This window comes from Chelon labrosus, assembly GCF_963514085.1.
Source record: "Chelon labrosus genome assembly, chromosome: 18".
Classification (NCBI taxonomy): Eukaryota; Metazoa; Chordata; class Actinopteri; order Mugiliformes; family Mugilidae; genus Chelon; species Chelon labrosus.
Genome location: NC_140351.1, coordinates 25,328,998 through 25,347,046, shown reverse-complemented (window position 1 = coordinate 25,347,046; position 18,049 = coordinate 25,328,998). Strand labels below are relative to the sequence as shown.

Below are 18,049 nucleotides of genomic sequence, written 5' to 3'. Positions count from 1 at the left end.
CTCTGGAAGGGCAATCTATCCGTTTTAGCCATTTATCCATTTTTGGCGGTTAGCCGGGCAACCTAGTTTACCTCAGACTGATGATTTGACAGCTCAAATGACAGAAAGTTATCAGAATTGTTGACGACATAATTTAAAGACCCAATCAAGAACGAGATTTGCTTGTTTCTGGGGGGAAATAGCTATATCATCAGGAGATTTGCACCTGCCCACCAATCACAGACATTTCAGGGAATCGGTGTCTTTCTTATTTAGGTGACCTAGCACTAGCTACATTAACAGCAAACTGATACATAGCTTCAAAGTCAGTTGTCCTACAATCTAGCTATTAACATACTTCACTCACATGAAAAACAGTCTTTTGATTTTTCATTTAGGTGGTGAATCAGAAAATGAGAAAATAGGGCTGCTCGATTATGGCAAAAATCATAATCACTCAATATTAAAGACGATTATTCATTGATTTGAGAACAAGCATTTATTGAACTTTTAACTCTGGTATTTCTTTTAACACAATAAGTTTGAACTGAAAAACAAGAAAAATATATTAATAAAGTTAATTAAATAATATGTACAAATAAAAAATAAACAATATGCCAGACATTGGCATCGCCAGCGTGGTGAATTTTTTTTTTCAACAATTTATTTTTAATACAAGATTTGCAAGCAACAGTACCTAGACCAATGAGGTGAGCGGGATTTCCGCTGTCAGCTCATTGGTCACAGAGCAGGAGACGGCCTGGGAATAAATTTACTGTAAATGTTCATATAAAGCGCCTGGTTATTCCTTAAACCATTGACATTTTACACAATATTTTTTATTTTCACAGTAATACGGGACAAAGTGCGTCCCGTGACAGCTCAATACGAGACACATAGTTTTGTTTGTAAATACGGGACGATTCCGTTTTTTAAGGGACGGTTGGCAACCTTAGTAGCGTGACATATCTTGCACAATATCTTAGTTTGTACCGAGTCAGACTCCTTGAAACCAAAGTGTTTCCACGCCGCAGATTTCGCTTAACCTTTCTTCCCAACCAAAGGCTGCCTTTCTGCCATCTTCTATCGTCTTCTTCTACACTTTTTTTTTCCCGGCGGGGGCAGAGCAGAGCGCACAGGTGGAGATGGAAGGGTTCGCTGCATTTACCACACAAGACATGGCGTGCGGCAGAATGATCGTCTTATTGCAATTATCATATTTTCATGATCGAGGGAAGCCAAAATCGAAATCGAAATTCAATTAATCGCCCAGCCCTATTAGAAAACAACTCGTTATCCGTTTTTTTCAGTTTCAAAATGTGATCAGGCAGAGCTCAGAATCAACTCTTACCCCTACGTCACTCTACCCCAGATTGGGAACCACTGCTGTACATGTTTTTACGACACATTGATTAGGACACAGTTGATTACATTATTGACTGTTTTATCTAAATCTTTTATTTTTTTTTGTTCAGATTGATGGACTGCAGTTTGTCTGAGATCTGCTGTTATTCTCTGGTCTCAGCTCTGAAGTCCAACCCCTCCCATCTGAAACATCTGGACCTGAGTTACAACAACAAACTGAAAGATTCAGGAGTGAAGCAGCTGTGTAATTTCCTAGAGAGTCCACACTGTAGACTGGAGACTCTGAGGTTAGTTCACTGACTGTTAGTATTGTAGATCTGATATGTTTAATTATCAACTGAAGCTAATTTATATTCATCCAGACCTTTCCTCCTTAAATCTGTAAATGTCATTTTGTTCAAGATGAGGGTTTTTTAGCAGAAACTGTAGAAAATGGCCACTGTTAGTTGTTACTAACTGTAAGCTGATGAAGCTTAAAGGCTGTTAGGACACATTAATGTTGAGTTGCACATTTAAACCCTGAACACATCTGACTGAATTATTCATTATTCATGATTTTATCTACATCTTTTATTCTTTATTCAGGTCAATTTACTGCAGTTTGTCAAAGTTCAGCTGTGATTATCTGGTCTCAGCTTTGAAGTCCAACCCCTCCCATCTGAAACATCTAGACCTGAGTTACAACAGTCTGCAGGATTCAGGAGTGAAGCAGCTGTGTGGCTTTCTGGAGATTCCACAATGTAGCCTGGAGACTCTGAGGTCAGACAACATGGTGACACTACACCGCAGACATAGTGCTGATATTCCACTGATCCACACTGAGGATCTTCCTAATAAAGTGAAGCTGACCTCCTTCAGCTCCGAGAAGATTATGAAACACTGAATGATTTCAAGAAGGAGCTTTGTATTCTGAACGGACACCCTTTGTTCTTTATTCAGATTGTTTCAATGTAAGTTGTCAAAGATCAGCTGTGATTCCCTGGTCTCAGCTCTGAAGTCCAACCCCACCCATCTGAAACATCTGGACCTGGGTGAAAACAAGATTCAGGATTCAGGACTGAGGCAGCTGTTATGTCTTGTGGAGAGTCCTCACTGTAGACTGGAGACTCTGAGGTCAGTTCACTTTTCTTGTTTGAGGTGTGTTTAGTGTCTGAACGTCCTGCTGTTTCATCATCATTCAGTCACATTTGATTTGGAGTGAAACCTGCTGTGATCCATGGATCCATTGTGCTCCATTCTCTATGAACCACAGCTGCTGAAAGGACCGCACACCTCACAATATTTAGAACTATTAATATTTAAACTATACTTTTTTTTTAGATTGATGAGCTGCAGTTGGTCAGAGAACAGCTATGATTCTCTGGTCTCATCTCTGAAGTCCAAGCCCTCCCATCTGAGAGAGCTGGATCTGAGAGGAAATGTGCTGCAGGATTCAGGAGTGATTCAAGAGAGTCCACACTGTAGTCTGGCGACTCTGAGGTCAGTCCACTGACTTTTATTGTTGTAGATCTTACACCTTTAATCCATAACTGAACCTCATCCATTTTCATATATACATTTATTGCATGTTTAACAGTCTGGAATTATTTCCAAGACTGGTGTTTGCATTGGGAAACTGTTGCTGTGCACCTCAAATGGGTCTTCATATGAGCTCTCAGTACACGTGAAATCAAATACATGGAAGAGAAACCAGGAATGTAGATTTGACCAAATCAGAAAAAATAACACTCTGGGGAGCTTAGCATCATAAAACTGCCTGGATGTCCACAGGAGACAACAGTGGTGATTGATCTCAGGATCCATTATGTGGAACAAAAAAACTACTTCACAACAACCAGCCAAATAAACACAGGTACATAAAATAATCTCATTTTAGAGCCCTTCAACATCCTTAGCCACCACAAACTTATGTCAATCAACCACATCAGCCGCTCCTATCAGCCCCCGCTTCACTCATGTCGTCTCAAACTTGAGATCAGATCAACACAGTTACCCAAACAGTCCGTGCTGTCAAAGCTTTGCCTATGAAAAATCCAGCTCGCCAAACCCAATACAATTCCATGCTTTCTTTTTACCAAGACAATCCTGCACATATGGCTTCATCTATGCTCTTAAGGATTCAGTTCAATTCAGTTTTATTTATATAGTGTCAGTAACAATACAAATCGTCTCAAGACGCTTTAAAAAAAACCCAGCCTGAAAGCCCCAGAGCAAGCCTGAAGGCGACGGTGGCAAGGAAAAAAAAGGATCTGATCACACTGCCATCTGTGTCCCAGTGCCTTCGCGCAGCTGCTCAGAATGTGCTCTAGGGTTCCATGGATGGAGCACGGTGGACATGTTGGTGATGCCACCTGGGCTGGGAAGCACTGCCTGGTTAAGAAACTTCATCCTCTCAGCTTTCCAAAGTTCAGCCCAGGTCACGCTCCTCTCGATTCACTCCTGACCATGCTCCCTGTTGCCTTGTTCCTGCTGTCCTGGAGAGTCTCTCCTCCTCCTCCACTGCTCTCATTTCCTCCTGGACTAACTGACACCTTCTTTTCCTTTTGCTGGTGCCAACATTGGATGTTCTAAAGAATCCTGCCCTCCCTCATGTCATGACTCCCACCATCCTGTTGTGATTCCATATAGATGCTCTAAACAACAGCCCCCTTACCTTATTAGCCATCTCTGTGTCGACATTCACATCTCACAAGGTCATGTGTTACCTCTCACTCCTGTCAACATCTCCAGTATTTCTTCCCTCCATGACTTAATCATCCTTAACACCACTTGCAGCGAGTCTTTCCTGAAACCGCTACAGCAAGTAGCAGTTTGCCTCTAACTGACCAGCGCAATCTTGGATCCTCATCCTTCTTCTGTCCTCTAGAAGCCATACCACAGCAACTTCTTGGGGTCATAAATGGTTATAGTTCATCCCCATTCCGTACCCCGACTTCTTCAACATTAGACATTAATCACCCAGCAGCTTTATTTCCATCAAACTGCCCACTGGAAGTGCTTACCCTACATTTCCCATTCCTCATCCATGAACTAGCCAAAGTCTTATGTATTATTTCACTTGGCTTTAGATGTTCACCTCTAACGGCGACCCCCTCTCATCTAACCCTCCATTTGGACATGTCAGAGTACTTCTCTGGCAATTCTTCACGATTCACACTGCGTCCACTGCCAAGCAAAGCCAAGCAAAACTCAGCCACATTGCATATTTGGACAATGGTTTCCCAGTTGGCATGAGAAGAACCCCTTGTCCTTACAAATCTGTCTGGCCTCAAACAGACTGGTCCGTCCATATGTGCTGGGTTTCATCTTGATCAGAGCTAGTTTTTCTTTGCCAGTGTCACTGTTTTCTTGGGTCTGTAAGGCATTTTAAGATAATTTCTTATCAACACTATATCAAGTTAAACTGAATAGAATAGAAACTCTTTTCAGGAACCAGGAGCTAAAGCTTCCTGAAACATGCTCCCATCTGAAGTCTAATTTTGTCACATTTGAAGACCACGATCCATCTCCACATTTCCCTCTCACCACTTCCCTTCAACCCCTTTCACCCATCCCCTCAACCCCTCTCCTCCCTCCATCTATTTCCCTCAGGTTCTGTCCATCAATAAACTTCCCTGCATCATTCATAGACAGGATACGATGGTACAATCCCTTGTGCCAAGAACCCAGGTAAAACACATTTAGAAGCCCAGTCCAGCTGAAAACTGACCACCAGGCTAGCAGCCCAGCTGACCAGGTACCGACCAACAAAAAGACACCAGATACTGTACCTGGCCAAGTCAACGCCTGCTGCCAGGGACGTGTTGCTTATTGCAACTCTCTGGCTTTTTCCACATATGCCCAGCTCATTTAGGAGAGCAATGGTGGACTGCCACTAATTCACTGCAACCCACCTCCACTGGCTGCGCACGGGCCCTCCAATCTTGCTGATCTGCCTCTGCTGCCAACTCTGCATACTTATGTCTCTTGTGCTCATTAGCCTCCTTAACTCTATCTTCCCACGGGACAGTAAGTTCAACGACATAGACTACCTCCGCCTGATCCTCAATGGTCTAGCCCCGGGGTGCCCATTAAGTCGATCGTGATAGACCGGTAAATCTCGAAGGTAGTGCGAGTAGATCGCGTGCCATTGAAAAAAATGTTTTAGATGTTAGTCTAACATCTAACAATCTATCACTTTGACTTGGTCACTGTAAAAGTAGCTCGCAAGCCTTTCTGTGTGGGCACCCCTGGTCTAGCCTTTTCTCCCTCACATATAAACATGATGTGTCTATTCTCTTTGTTAGCAGCTAAGGAATTTACTTCTGATCATTTTTCTTCAATTGTAGGTGCTAAATATTTCAGCACCTGGCCGTGACGCCAGGTGTATTGCCCTTGGGAAAGACTAACCCTATAAACCTGTCAGAATGTGGCATACACAAGTGTACATACACAAGAACACAATTGGCAGACACTGGTGTGTGAATGTGTGAGTGCTTGTGTGAGCGAATGGGTAGATGTCTCTGTGACTGTAAAGCACTTTGAGTACCAATAGGTAGAAAAGCGCTATATAAAAGCAAGGCCATTTACCATTTCTCTTTTCTACTTCTTATGCCTTGCTCCACAAAGGTTTCCCTGCACACAGCCCTAGGCCACAACACCCTTTCTGTATGTGGCCTATGATATCCCTATGCCTGAGGGCTGCCTGTGCTTGCTGTACTACCTCTTTTGGTTTCCACTTCCTCCCTGTTTTAACCGTGGGTGCTGCACTCCTAACCACTGGATCCATTGACTGAGAGAGTCATTTTCGCTTCTGGCGCTGGATGAAGCCGGCAGCTGTTTGCAACAGCTCTTACTCGAGCTCTCTTTTTTTTCTAATTTATTTCACTTTTTGCTTCCCTTTTGGTGGAGATTACTTCGTATATACCTTTTAAGACAGCACTGCACTTTTGTAGTTCTTATTGGGAGTCTCTATTTTTAACAATATCCAGACCGGCCAGCGTAACAATGCACGAAGCGGCCCGCGTGTGCTTTGTTTACAGGAGGGAACAGCTGATCGCGCTGTGTAGTGCTGTAGTATTCCCTCGGGACAGACACGAGATCCCCCCCAGAGCTAATTCGTAAGAGCCGCCGTGGATGTCATGCAGAAAACGTTACGAAAAGAAGAGACGCTTCAGACCTGTTCTCCCCAGCAAGACGGACGAGCTGGCCGTGTTAACGCGACACCAACGGGAGAACAGAGAGAGCAGCATCCTTCTGTTCACGAAGACCTGGCTTACACCGAGCATCCCGGACGCCACTGTTATGCTGGACAACTTTCACCTTGGGTGGACAGAACAGCGGACACCAGTAAGGGGAAAGGAGGAGGCCTGGCTGTGTTCGTGAATGTGAGGTGGTGTAAACCTACAAACTGCACTGTTAAAGCACAACTCTGTAGCAAGGACATTGAACTCTGTGATCCACATGGGGAGGACATCAATGCTATGACAGACTGCGTAACAGACTACATAAACTTCTGCTTTGAGAACACTGTTCCCTCTAGGGTGGTACGGCGCTTCTCAAAGAACAAGCCATGGATTAACCCTGATATTAAAGCTCTGCTGAAGGAGAAGAAGAGAGCTTTCAGATCAGGGAATAAGGAGGAGCTGAGGGCTGTACAGAAGGAGCTGAGAAGGAAGATCAGCAAGGGAAAGGCCAGCTACAGGAGGAAGATGGAGGAGCAGCTGCAGCAGCAGAACATCAGACGGGTGTGGAGAAGCCTGGAAACCATTTCGGGCTACAAAACAGCCCATGCACAGGTTGAGGGGGATCGGCAGTGGGTCAACAATCTACAGCTACATTTCAGTAGTTCGGAACTTCAGAACCGAAGAAGCTACTCGGATGAGTGGTGAAACGTCTTCTCAAAAAACTCTACAAGTCCAGTTGCCTTTTTTGAACCTTTTTTGGATATACATTTCAATAGGTTTGATCAAGCAACCCCCCCCCCCCCCCATGCAGCTGGTCCCTCACTTGCTGACACCTGGCTTAAACCCTCCTCACACCTCTGGCTCATCAGACGATACACATTCAATCATACACATTCATGTTCAGGAGATAATTTGACCAGCGTATATCCATATAGCGGGAGTGATCAGGGCACCGAGGCGCAGCCTCTAAATAACGCATTATCTGCCACGAAACTCGTTCAGAGATGGCATCATCGGTATTTAGGACAGTAGGCAATTTGCCTCACCTGGAAAAGCACGGCAGCACTGTGAGAATCACCTTTTTTGTTTTCTCAAGTGCGTTCAACACCATCCAGCCAGTGATTCTGAGGGACAAACTGGAGAGGATAGATGTGTACCACCAGCTGTCTACATGGATCCTGGACTACCTCACAAACCGACCACAGTTTGTGAGAAACAGGAACTGTGTGTCTGAGCTGCTCACCAGCAGCACGGGTGCCCCCTCAGGGGACTGTCCTGGCCCCCTTTCTTTTCACCCTCTTCACAGCAGACTTCAGACACAACACCGACAGCTGTGTACTGCAGAAGTTCTCTGACGACTCTATGATTGTCGGCCTCATCAGAGACGATGCTGATGCAGAGTACAGAGGACTGACGGAGAACTTTGTGGACTGGTGTCAGCTAAACCACCTCCTTTTCAACGTGGAGAAAACCAAGGAGATGGTGGTGGATTTTCACAGACGCTGTTCTGCCCTCCCCTCACCAGTGAACATCCAGGGAATGGACATTGAGCAAGTGGACTTTTATTAGTACCTGGGTGTACTCAACATCACCTCAACATCAAGCTGGACTGGACTCACCACACTGATGCACTCTACAAGAAGGTACAGAGCAGGCTGTACCTTCTGAGGAGACTGAGGTCTTTTGGAGTGAAAGGGGCGCTCCTGAAGACCTTCTGTGACTCTGTAGTGGCATCAGCCATCCTGTACGGAGTGGTCTGCTGGAATAGTGGCATCACAGAATGGGAGAGGAAGAAGCTGGATTATTTTCATCAGGAAGTCCAGCTCTGTCTTGGGCTGCCCTTTGGACTCAGTGAGGGAGGTGGGTGACAGGAGAGTCCTGGCTAAAGTGTCATCCATTCTGAACAATGAGTCCAACCCCCTGCATGGTGACCTGACAGAACTGAGGAGCAGCTTCAGTGACAGACTGCTTCACCCTCGATGTGTGAAGGAAAGATACAGAAGGTCTTTCCTTCCTGCTGCTGTTAGGCTCCACAACAAACACTCCTGATATATGTGCAATAGTATACACCACGAGGTGTAAAAACTTCAAAACCCAGTTACACCTGGTCTGTGCAATATTTTACAATTCAATCTGTGCAATTTTTTTATCCTATTCTATTTCATTGTTTATCTTTTATATGCTACTCTTTTTATTCTTGTTATTTTTGTCCTGCCCTTTCTGTATGCTGTTGCAAACTGCAATTTTCCCATTGCGGGACAAATAAAGGTTTTTCTTATTCTTATTCTTATTCCAGTCTAACCTTAACACACTTAAACTCCTCTGTTAGACTAAATACTGTGAGCTCCAATATGCCTTTCCCATACAAGGTTGCACTGCTTAAGCAGCGTGGGACACCGAGTCATTTTCTGCTAAAGGAATTAATCGTCCTTTCTAACTTTTCTATCTTTGAAAGAGGAACCTCATACACTGTCAGCGACCACATTAGCAGGGGCAATAAGCCAAATTGCAAACACCATAAATATTCCTTGAATCATTTCCTGCCTCAACCCCTCAAACTGCTCTTTATCACTGAGACTTGCGTCATACAATCTCCCCAAACTCTTCACTGGCTTCTTGTTATGGAAATTCTTTTATGAAGAATAACAGAGTCACTGGAGTCTCGTTCTAAAGTTTTACTTGCAGCAAGGAGTCGATACATGTACTATAGTAAGTACAGAATCGACTGCAAGACGGTTACAGAGAGACAGCCTTGCTGGGGAGTAGAGGGTGACACGGGAGTAAATTGTTGCTCCCATCCCAACCCGAGCCCACAAAAATATTCCCGTCATATCCCGATCACGTGACTGCCCCCCCAAAAACATCTTGTCCCGCAAAATCCCGAGAGAAAGACTCCCAAATCCCGTCCCGCTACCAATGTTGTGTAGTCACTGAAGCTGACTGATTAACTTGTGAACAGGGCAGCTGCTTTGTCTTGCTCTGATAGGCTAACAAACGTATTGTGTGTTGTAATTGGTTCTCTTTTCTAAAGCGAAATGCCCCACAATTTTTGGGCACACTCACCGCATTGCAGCGTCATTTTTTAATTTAATCTCCGGCTCCGGCTCCGGCTCCGTCCCGCTCCCGCCCGCTTCCGTTGATTATTTGCTCTATCCTGTCCCTATCACGTTACCAACTGTGAAATTGACTCCCATACCGCGGGACGACTCAGGGTGCTACAATTCGATTATTCAACCATTATCACGATTTTGATACATCTTTTTTTCCCCATTCAGGATTTCTATTTTTCTCACTCTGGCTACTTCATACTTTTAAACAAGATATTTGTCAGTATCCATTACTAAAAGTAACCAAACAAATGTATCTCCATTATCTTTTACTCAAACCACCAAATGATCCAACTAACCCTAACCCTAAGATGTGCCTGCGCATAAGTAACTTTCTCTTTAGGAGTAAGGTTACTTCCTTGTCCCCAAACCTAACCTTTGGAACCAACAGGAAAATGGTGTGTCTTTAGCAGTGGCTTATACAACAAAAAGCTGCTCTTATTCACAACAAATAAAGATTGCCAGTTACTTTCCTTAAGTGCAAAACATTTGCTGTATCAAAAGCAATACGTTTCAAAAAATATAATTCTCTATTAACAGTACAAAACATTTACTTCGGTGGAATGAATTCCACATTTTCAGGAAAACAATAACATTAAGTGCCTTTAGAAATAAATAATAATTCTTTTAACCAAAATCCTTAGTGCTTTTCACAGATTTCTGTACTAGCAGTTTTTTTGTTTTTTTTTTACAAAACAAACAAACTAACAATTAGCATGTGTTCCTGTCATTTAGTTATTATTAGTGGTGGAAAAACATTCGGATCCGGCTCATATAACTGGCCATCAAAGACGACTCAAGAATCATGAATCTAGACGTCTGTTTAACTAGCTCAGCTGAGTCCTACCACATTTGACTACTACAGCTGAAACCAGATGTTTACATACACTGTGTTAAAAGACACATAAACCTTTTTTCCTCACTGTCTGAAGTTAAATCAGACTAAACCTCTCCTGTTTTAGGTCAGTTAGGATTACCAAAAATATTTCTATTTGCTAAATGCCACAATAATGAGAGAGAGAATTTCTTAGAGAATTTTTTATTACTTTCTTCAAAGTCAGAAGTTTACATACATTTCCTTAGTATTTGGTAGCATTGCTTTTAAACTGTATGACTTTGGGTATCCTTCCACAAGCTTCTCACAATAGTCTGCTGGAATTCTGGTCCATTCCTCCTGACAGAACTTGTGTAACTGAGTCAGGGTTGTGGGCCACCTCGCTCGTACACGCCTTTTCAGATCTGCCCACAAATTTTCTATGGGATTGAGATCGGGGCTTTGTGATGGCCACTCCAAAACATTAATTTTGTTGTCCTTAAGCCACTTTGTAACTACTTTGGCAGTATGCTTAGGGTCATTGTCCATTTGGAAGACCCATTTGCGCCAAAGCTTTAACTTCCTGACTGATGTCTTGAGATGTTGCTTCAATATTTCCACATAATGTTCTTTCCTCATGATGCCATCTATTTTATGAAGTGCACCAGTTTCTCCTGCGGCAAAACAGCCCCACAACATGATGCTACCACCCTCATACTTCACAGTTGGGATGGTGTTCTCAGGCTTACAAGCTTCCCCCTTTTTCCTCCAAATGTAACGATGGTCAATATGGCCAAACAGTTCCACTTTAGTTTCATCAGATCACAGGACATGTTTCCAAAAATTGAGGTCTTTGTCCCTGTGTGTATTTGCAAACTGTAATCTGTCTTTTTTATGTTGCTTTTGGAGTAATGGCTTCTTCTTCGCTGAGTGGCCTTTCAGTCCATGTCGGTACAGGACTCGTTTCACTGTGGAGAATGACACTCTCTTACCAGCTTCAGTCATCATCCTGACAAGGTCTTTAGCTTTTGTTCTGGGGTTGATTCGCACGTTTCGGACCAAAACACGTTCATCTCTGGGACATTGAACCCGTCTCCTTCCTGAGCGGTATGATGGTTGGACATTCCCATGGTGTTTATACTTGCGTATAATTGTTTGAACAGATGAACGTGGAACCTTCAATATCTGGAAATTGTACCCAAGGATGAACCAGACTTGTAGAGCACCACAATTCTCTTCCTGATATCTTGGCTGATTTCTTTAGATTTTCCCATGATGTCAAACAAGGAAGCAGTGTGTTTGAGGTGTAGCCTTAAAATACATCCACAGGTGTGCCTCCAATTAACTCAAATGTTGTCTGTTAACCTATCAGAAGCTTCCAAAGCCATGACATCATCATCAGAGCTTGCCTTCATTGTTTAAAGACATAGTAATCTTTGTGTATGTAAACTTCTGACTTTGAAAAAAGTAATAAAAAATTATCTCTCTCATTATTGTGGCATTTAGCAAATAGAAATAATTTTAGTAATCATAACTGACCTAAAACACAGGAGAGGTTTAGTCTGATTTAACTTCAGACAGTGAGGAAAAAAGGTTTATGTGTCTTTTAACACAATGCATGTAAACTGGTTTCAACTGTATATAATCAACAAACGGCACCTTTCAAACATCTTACATCTCACTCAGCAGAGAAACGTAACGTACGTGACCACTAGCAAGCAGCACAAACTAAGGCACTCAGCCACTCATTCACTTACGCACAATACGCATAGAAACAAAACTTAACCGACTCATAACTGCTGCTCGTCCATCAGTGCTTAACCTAGAGTCAGCAGCCACTCACTCACTCGGCCGGTAGAGAAAATAAACTTAACCGACTCATAACCACTACTCGTGGATCAGTTTCGTTTCTCTGCCAAGTAAGTGGATGAGTGAAGCGCCATTCTCATCTCAGAGAAACCAGAAATGCTCTTAATTTGTTTCCACCTAGAGCCAGTCTAAAGACAAAAAAAAACTGACCACATTTTAAAATTTAGTTCATTAATCACAGACACAAATGGATGTTTTCTTCTGCGAGTAACGCAGTGATACTGAACCTCACTTGGCAGAGTAACGCACACCTAACTCATGACCGCTAGAAGATCCAAACCAAAACTAACCACCTGCTAACCGTAACTATAACTGATAACTCATAACTGGATTCCTGCTTGCGGCAGCTCGTGGCTTCATTCGTGGATCTCTGCTTTCTCTCGGTCTCGCATTATGTGGCCCCGCATTATGAAAAATAATTGTTAAAATATTTTTGAACATTTAGGAATCGTTATCGAATCGTCAAGTATCGAATCGTCAAGTGTCGCATCGCGATGAATCTAATAATCGATGTATCGGCATACCCCTACTAATAATGACTTCCATTGGCACTGTAAAAGCTAGTGGAGTCAAAGGTTTCCCATTGCAGACTATTTGGTACTGACCCAAAAGCATTCTCTCCGAACTGAATTTGGTGCCAAATCATACTGGTGTGCTCTAAACACTGGAAAAGCCGGGGATCCCAGCGTTTTGCACAACGTATCAATTAGTCTATTGTTTTCCAAGTAACTGGACAGCCTCTGTGCTAGAACACTGAAGAAAATCTTCCCCTCAACACTGAGTAGACTGATCGGTCTAAACTGATTTATCTCCAGTGAATCCCTCTCGTTGGGAATAAAATTCCCCCCTGCCCTGCGCCATGCCTTGGGGATAACCTGTTTATTCCATACTACATTCATCGACTTCATCGATTTCCATAGGAATCTCAGCACATCTGGTGCACTCTTATACAACCGGTAGGGGACTCCATTAGGTCCCGGGGCTGAAGAGGCTCTTGCGCATCTTACCACTTCTTGAAGTATTCTACATTGGTGGGCTGTCATCACACTGACTACTTATTTCACCAGTAGAAGGGGAGTGCCATCTCTCTAAAGCTTTCCCTATCTTTATGCACCTCCTCCAAATACTCCTCAAGCTTCTGTTTTGGTACCATGAGGCTATTTTACTGGTAACTTCACAAATCTAAATGGATCATTGCTATTCTAGCACACTCTTTCCTTTTTCCATTCTTAACGCTGCCAACCGCTCCTTACATCTGCCTGTAAGCAATCAATACTTTTCTTTTCCTCCTCTGTAGTTTTCCTCCACTGTCTCTTAAGCAGTCTCCACTCTTGGATGAGTCTATCGATTTCTTTCTGGCGCCTAGATCTAACTACCTCTCCCTCTAGTTTCTAACTTTTCTCAGCAACACCAAATCTTTCCTTACCATAATCGTAAATAGGATCTCCCATTTTCTTCAATGAAGGCGTGGTCTTTGTTAATGAACCAGGAAGCGTGTCATTATCCAAGTAAATGATAAATGGTCTGTTGTTTTTATATAGTGCTTTTCTACCTATTGGTGCTCAAAGTGCTTTACACACACATTCACACACCAGTGCCAAGTACTGGGAGCAACTGGCGGTTCAGTGTCTTGCTCAAATTCTTGGACAACCTGCTCTACCTACAGAGATATAGCCACCCCAAGTCTACTATAAAGAGAAGACTTCACTAGAGCAAATACATGATGCGCAGTATACAGTGTCATCTGTAAACACGGTGGGGTCAGTGTGGTTCATGAGCATCACCAGTGTTTATATTCTTTCTAAGAAACCCAGGAGTTTTTGAAGGTAAAGAATTGAAATGTTCAGCACAGGTTGAGTCAGTCATGTGATATCATCCTGATCAGGCTGCATTTTACTTGCTAAAGACAAAATCAAAAGCAAGAAGACCCACAAAAAACCAACTGAAGCTGCAGGAGTGAGGAGGACCCTCATTATTTGGTCAATTCTTCCATTGCAATTGATCATTGCTTGTAAATCATTCTGGATAAAGTATTCAAAATTACTTATGATTAGGTTAATTTGTCTAATTACATTTGAGCTCCTAAAAAGAGGAGTGTGTATAAATCCCTACACTCTAGTCCAGTTTGGATGTAAACACCCTTGAATATGTCTAGTTTGTTTATTAACAGCTTCTTGAATTACTCTTATAGAATCTATCAGTGATTGATGAGAATAAAAATAAATATTTGCTTTTGCAGTGGTCAGTACCACAGACAGAGAACAGAGTCAGTATCTAGCTGTCTGTCCATTGGGAGTGACTGGTCCAAAGAAAGACCTCCAGAATTTAGTAGAGAACTTGGACCCTCAGATGCAAAGTAAGAGAATATTATTATAGCAATTAGCAGCTTTTCAAAATAGCTTAAAGCTTTTAGCTCATGTTGATTTTGATCATTTAAATAACTCTTTGAGCTCATGGGTCCACTTACTAATGATTCAAAGCTTTCTAATGAAAGCTCAAAACTCGATCAGAGGCTGCAGACAGAAAGTCTTTTAATGGCACTAAATAAAACACCATAGGCCCCCAACTGTCCACTCTGAAATAGGGTTTGATTGTTATTTAAATTACTTTTTGGGTGTAAAAGAATTTAATAAGTTGTTCCAAACTGCTGCTGCTGAGTCTGAGTTTACATACGTTTCTGCTTCTCTTATCAGAAACTGCTTTTTGTCTTCCAAACAGAGAGGACCTACATGACGGTGGCTTCACTTTAAATAACTCTGGTAACTCTGGTCTGGTGGAGACTGATGAATCTGTTATAGCGGTGAACTGCTCAGTCACAGACGCTCTGCCAACCCACTCTCACCTCCAGAGTAGAAAAGGCTACAGCAGCTTACCTCGTTCTTACAGCCTTCCCTCGCTGAGTCAGATAACTTCTGACAACACCTTCACACGAGCTGCAAGCTTACCTGCGATGGAGTTAAAAACCAGCTTTGAGACGTTCATGCCTGACATCACCGCTGATGAAAACGAAGAGACCTTCAGGTTTCAGTGTTCCTGTCCAGGCCTGTACCAGTGCAGATTGACTGACCTGCTGTTTGACATGAAGGGAGAAGGGGAAGTGGTTTATAGTATCACTCCCTGGAACAGGAAGCTGCTTGCCCAACATCACAAGAAGCCTGCAGGACCCCTGTTTGACATCAAATGTCCGCAACAGTCTGTGTGTCAGCTTCATCTCCCGCACTGTGAGATCTGCTCAACTGGGGGATGTCACTTCCTGTCAGTGGCTCATGTGAATGATGAGGGCATGGAGTTTATCCGCCCTCATAAGATAACAGAAACTCATGTTATTATAAACATCACAGGGCTCTCTGGTTTTGGTAATGTCAAGGATGAAGACTCTCCCCCTGACCCAGTCCAAGCCTTGGTTCTGCTTTTCTACAGCCCCCCTAATGATCCTGATGTCACATCCTTCCTCAGTGTTTTGCTGCTTCCAAGAAACATCGTGCTCCGTGATTTGCTGCGCACCAGGAAGAAATTAGTTAAAGAGGAGAGATACATAGACGCACCCCCACACTGTAAACTGCACCCAAAGCAGGTGTATACACTGTCCACTGCTCCTGAGGATGACTTGATTAAAGTTCAACCAACAGAAATAGAATTTGATGATGAGTTCTATGAAAACTACTTCACATCGTCCCAGGTGATTTTAAAAGCAGTCCTCAGAGATATTACCTTGAGTCTCAAAGAAGAGAACAGCTCTTGCTGTGTTTGGGAGAGAGAAGTTTGTCTTTTCCCCGGCGGAGCAAGAACTCTGAATCTTCCTCCAGACAAGACGCTGTTGAACATACGGAAAGGCTTCATTGACAGGATATCAGGACCTGTTCTCAAGAATCTCATTGACAAACTGTTTGAGAGAAAGGTGCTAAATGATTCTGAGAGGGAGGCAGCAGACGAGATGCAAAACAGACGGGACAAGGCCGGTTTTGTAATCGACACGGTGAGGAAGAAAGGTGAACCTGCCAGTTCAGAGATGATTGAGTTTCTTCGTGAGATTGACCTTTTCCTCTGTAAACAACTTGAGTTTAACTGACACTAAATAGAGAGGTAGAACATACAGATTATCTAGATGTTGGTTTGTGAGATGAAGAGAAATGATGGTATGAATCTCGTGTAAGGCATGGAGGAACCCAGGGAGTGAGACTCATGGTGGGGACATGTCTCTGGAAGCTCTGGAAGTCCCCCTGGTTCCTGAACTGAGACAAAGAGGGAGAAGTTAGATGCACCTATGTAGGTAGGCACAGATAATTGAAATGCGTCAGGTGTAGACTTGTTACTGAACTTAAGTTATATTAAATTCATTTAGCAGAACTTTGCACATTTCTGACATTTGTTCCTTACATTTTGAAGGGTGTTATGTAAGTCCACATGACACAGGTCTTCAGGAAGATGCCAAAAAGCATTGGAAATTTGGTGCTGAATGTGCAGCTTTCATCAAATATCTCTGACTTCTAAAAGAGATAAATGAATGAATTTATTGACTGATCGTTGCTTTCAGGTTCATTTCATTGCTGGTTCTATTTGAGGTGAAAGAGTCACTTTCTTCATCAAATAAATAGTGTTCTTACAGGCATGCCATTCACTACTTGGGATAATAAAGTTTATTTTTTGTACATGTTTTCATATGTTCTTGGTGTATCTTGAAATAATAGTCCTTTGCAGTAATAGAGTTTATACCTACATCAGGCAGCAGAGGGAGCCGTTTGCTTGTTAATGGTCGGGGTCTCATGCTGATTAAAAATACTGCCAGACACCTCAGGACACCCTAGAAAGACCCATGTCCATTCTCTGATGCCACAACTGTTTTGGAGGCACAAGGTAGACCTACACAATATTAGGAAAGTGGTCATAATGCTATGGCCAATCAGTGTATGTTGCAGGATATGTATAACTGTAAAATTACTGAAACTTTCTCAGACGGAATAGAAAATAATTTGAACAGTTCATCACCTTTTGTTTTGGGAAATGTGAACTACTTTCTGACTTTTAAAGATGATGCAGCAATTTATTTAAAAGAGTAGTAAAGGTACTAGCAACCTAAAAGATGGTCGTATTAATAGATTAGAACTGATGAATAATATATTTGTAAAAAGCATATATGAGCTATGAATAAAGCCATGTGTAATTGTCTGTGGATGCATTATTATTATTATACTGTATTTGTATTTTTGTTCTTAGTAATAATGATTATTATATTTTATTTTTTGTTCAGCAAGACAGGCTATCATCACATATGTAATTTATCAATAATAACAGAATAAATTCAAGCACATAACATGCAATGGCAGCAAATACATCTATTTTTATTTTTATTGTTTTTAATAGTGTTATTTTTATGTGCAACTCAGCTACTGTGACCAAGCAATTTCCGCGTGGCTCAATAAAGTCTATCAAGTCTAAAAATGTGCTTTAATTTTGGAGGGAAGGTAAAAAATCATTTCCGGTTTACTGCGAGCTAAGTGCAGCTTACTTACTGTCTCAGATGAAGTGATCAGTCCCAACGCAGCATCCAACCTTCAGACCGGACGGTGCTCCGCTAAGCGTAAAGAGCCGGACCGCTCTCTCTGTCAGCTTTTCCGCTTCACTTTGTTCACATCGTCGCAGGTAGACATTGTAGACGTTGTGGAACTTTCTTTACAACGTTACATTCCCGGATAACAAGTGGAATCTAACCGCCGGAGAGCAGAGGAGGTCTGGAGGATGAACCCACCGTG

General features: G+C 42.6%; 1 protein-coding gene across 3 annotated transcripts in view; it reads left to right on the top strand.

The window, feature by feature from the left end:
• The window catches only part of LOC311503823 (NACHT, LRR and PYD domains-containing protein 12-like), a 32,208-nt gene extending 14,479 nt beyond the window's left edge, over nucleotides 1-17,729 (top strand). For all 3 annotated transcript variants that reach the window (XM_084566709.1, XM_084566707.1, XM_084566708.1), the window contains 5 exons: nucleotides 1,455-1,631; nucleotides 1,930-2,103; nucleotides 2,284-2,457; nucleotides 2,665-2,823; nucleotides 15,018-17,729. In XM_084566709.1, the coding sequence (XP_084422835.1) occupies nucleotides 1,455-1,631; nucleotides 1,930-2,103; nucleotides 2,284-2,457; nucleotides 2,665-2,823; nucleotides 15,018-16,368 (2,035 nt within the window). In that variant the 3' untranslated portion in view covers nucleotides 16,369-17,729. The remainder of the gene's footprint in view (nucleotides 1-1,454; nucleotides 1,632-1,929; nucleotides 2,104-2,283; nucleotides 2,458-2,664; nucleotides 2,824-15,017) is intronic.
• The last annotated feature ends 320 nt before the right edge of the window (nucleotides 17,730-18,049 follow it).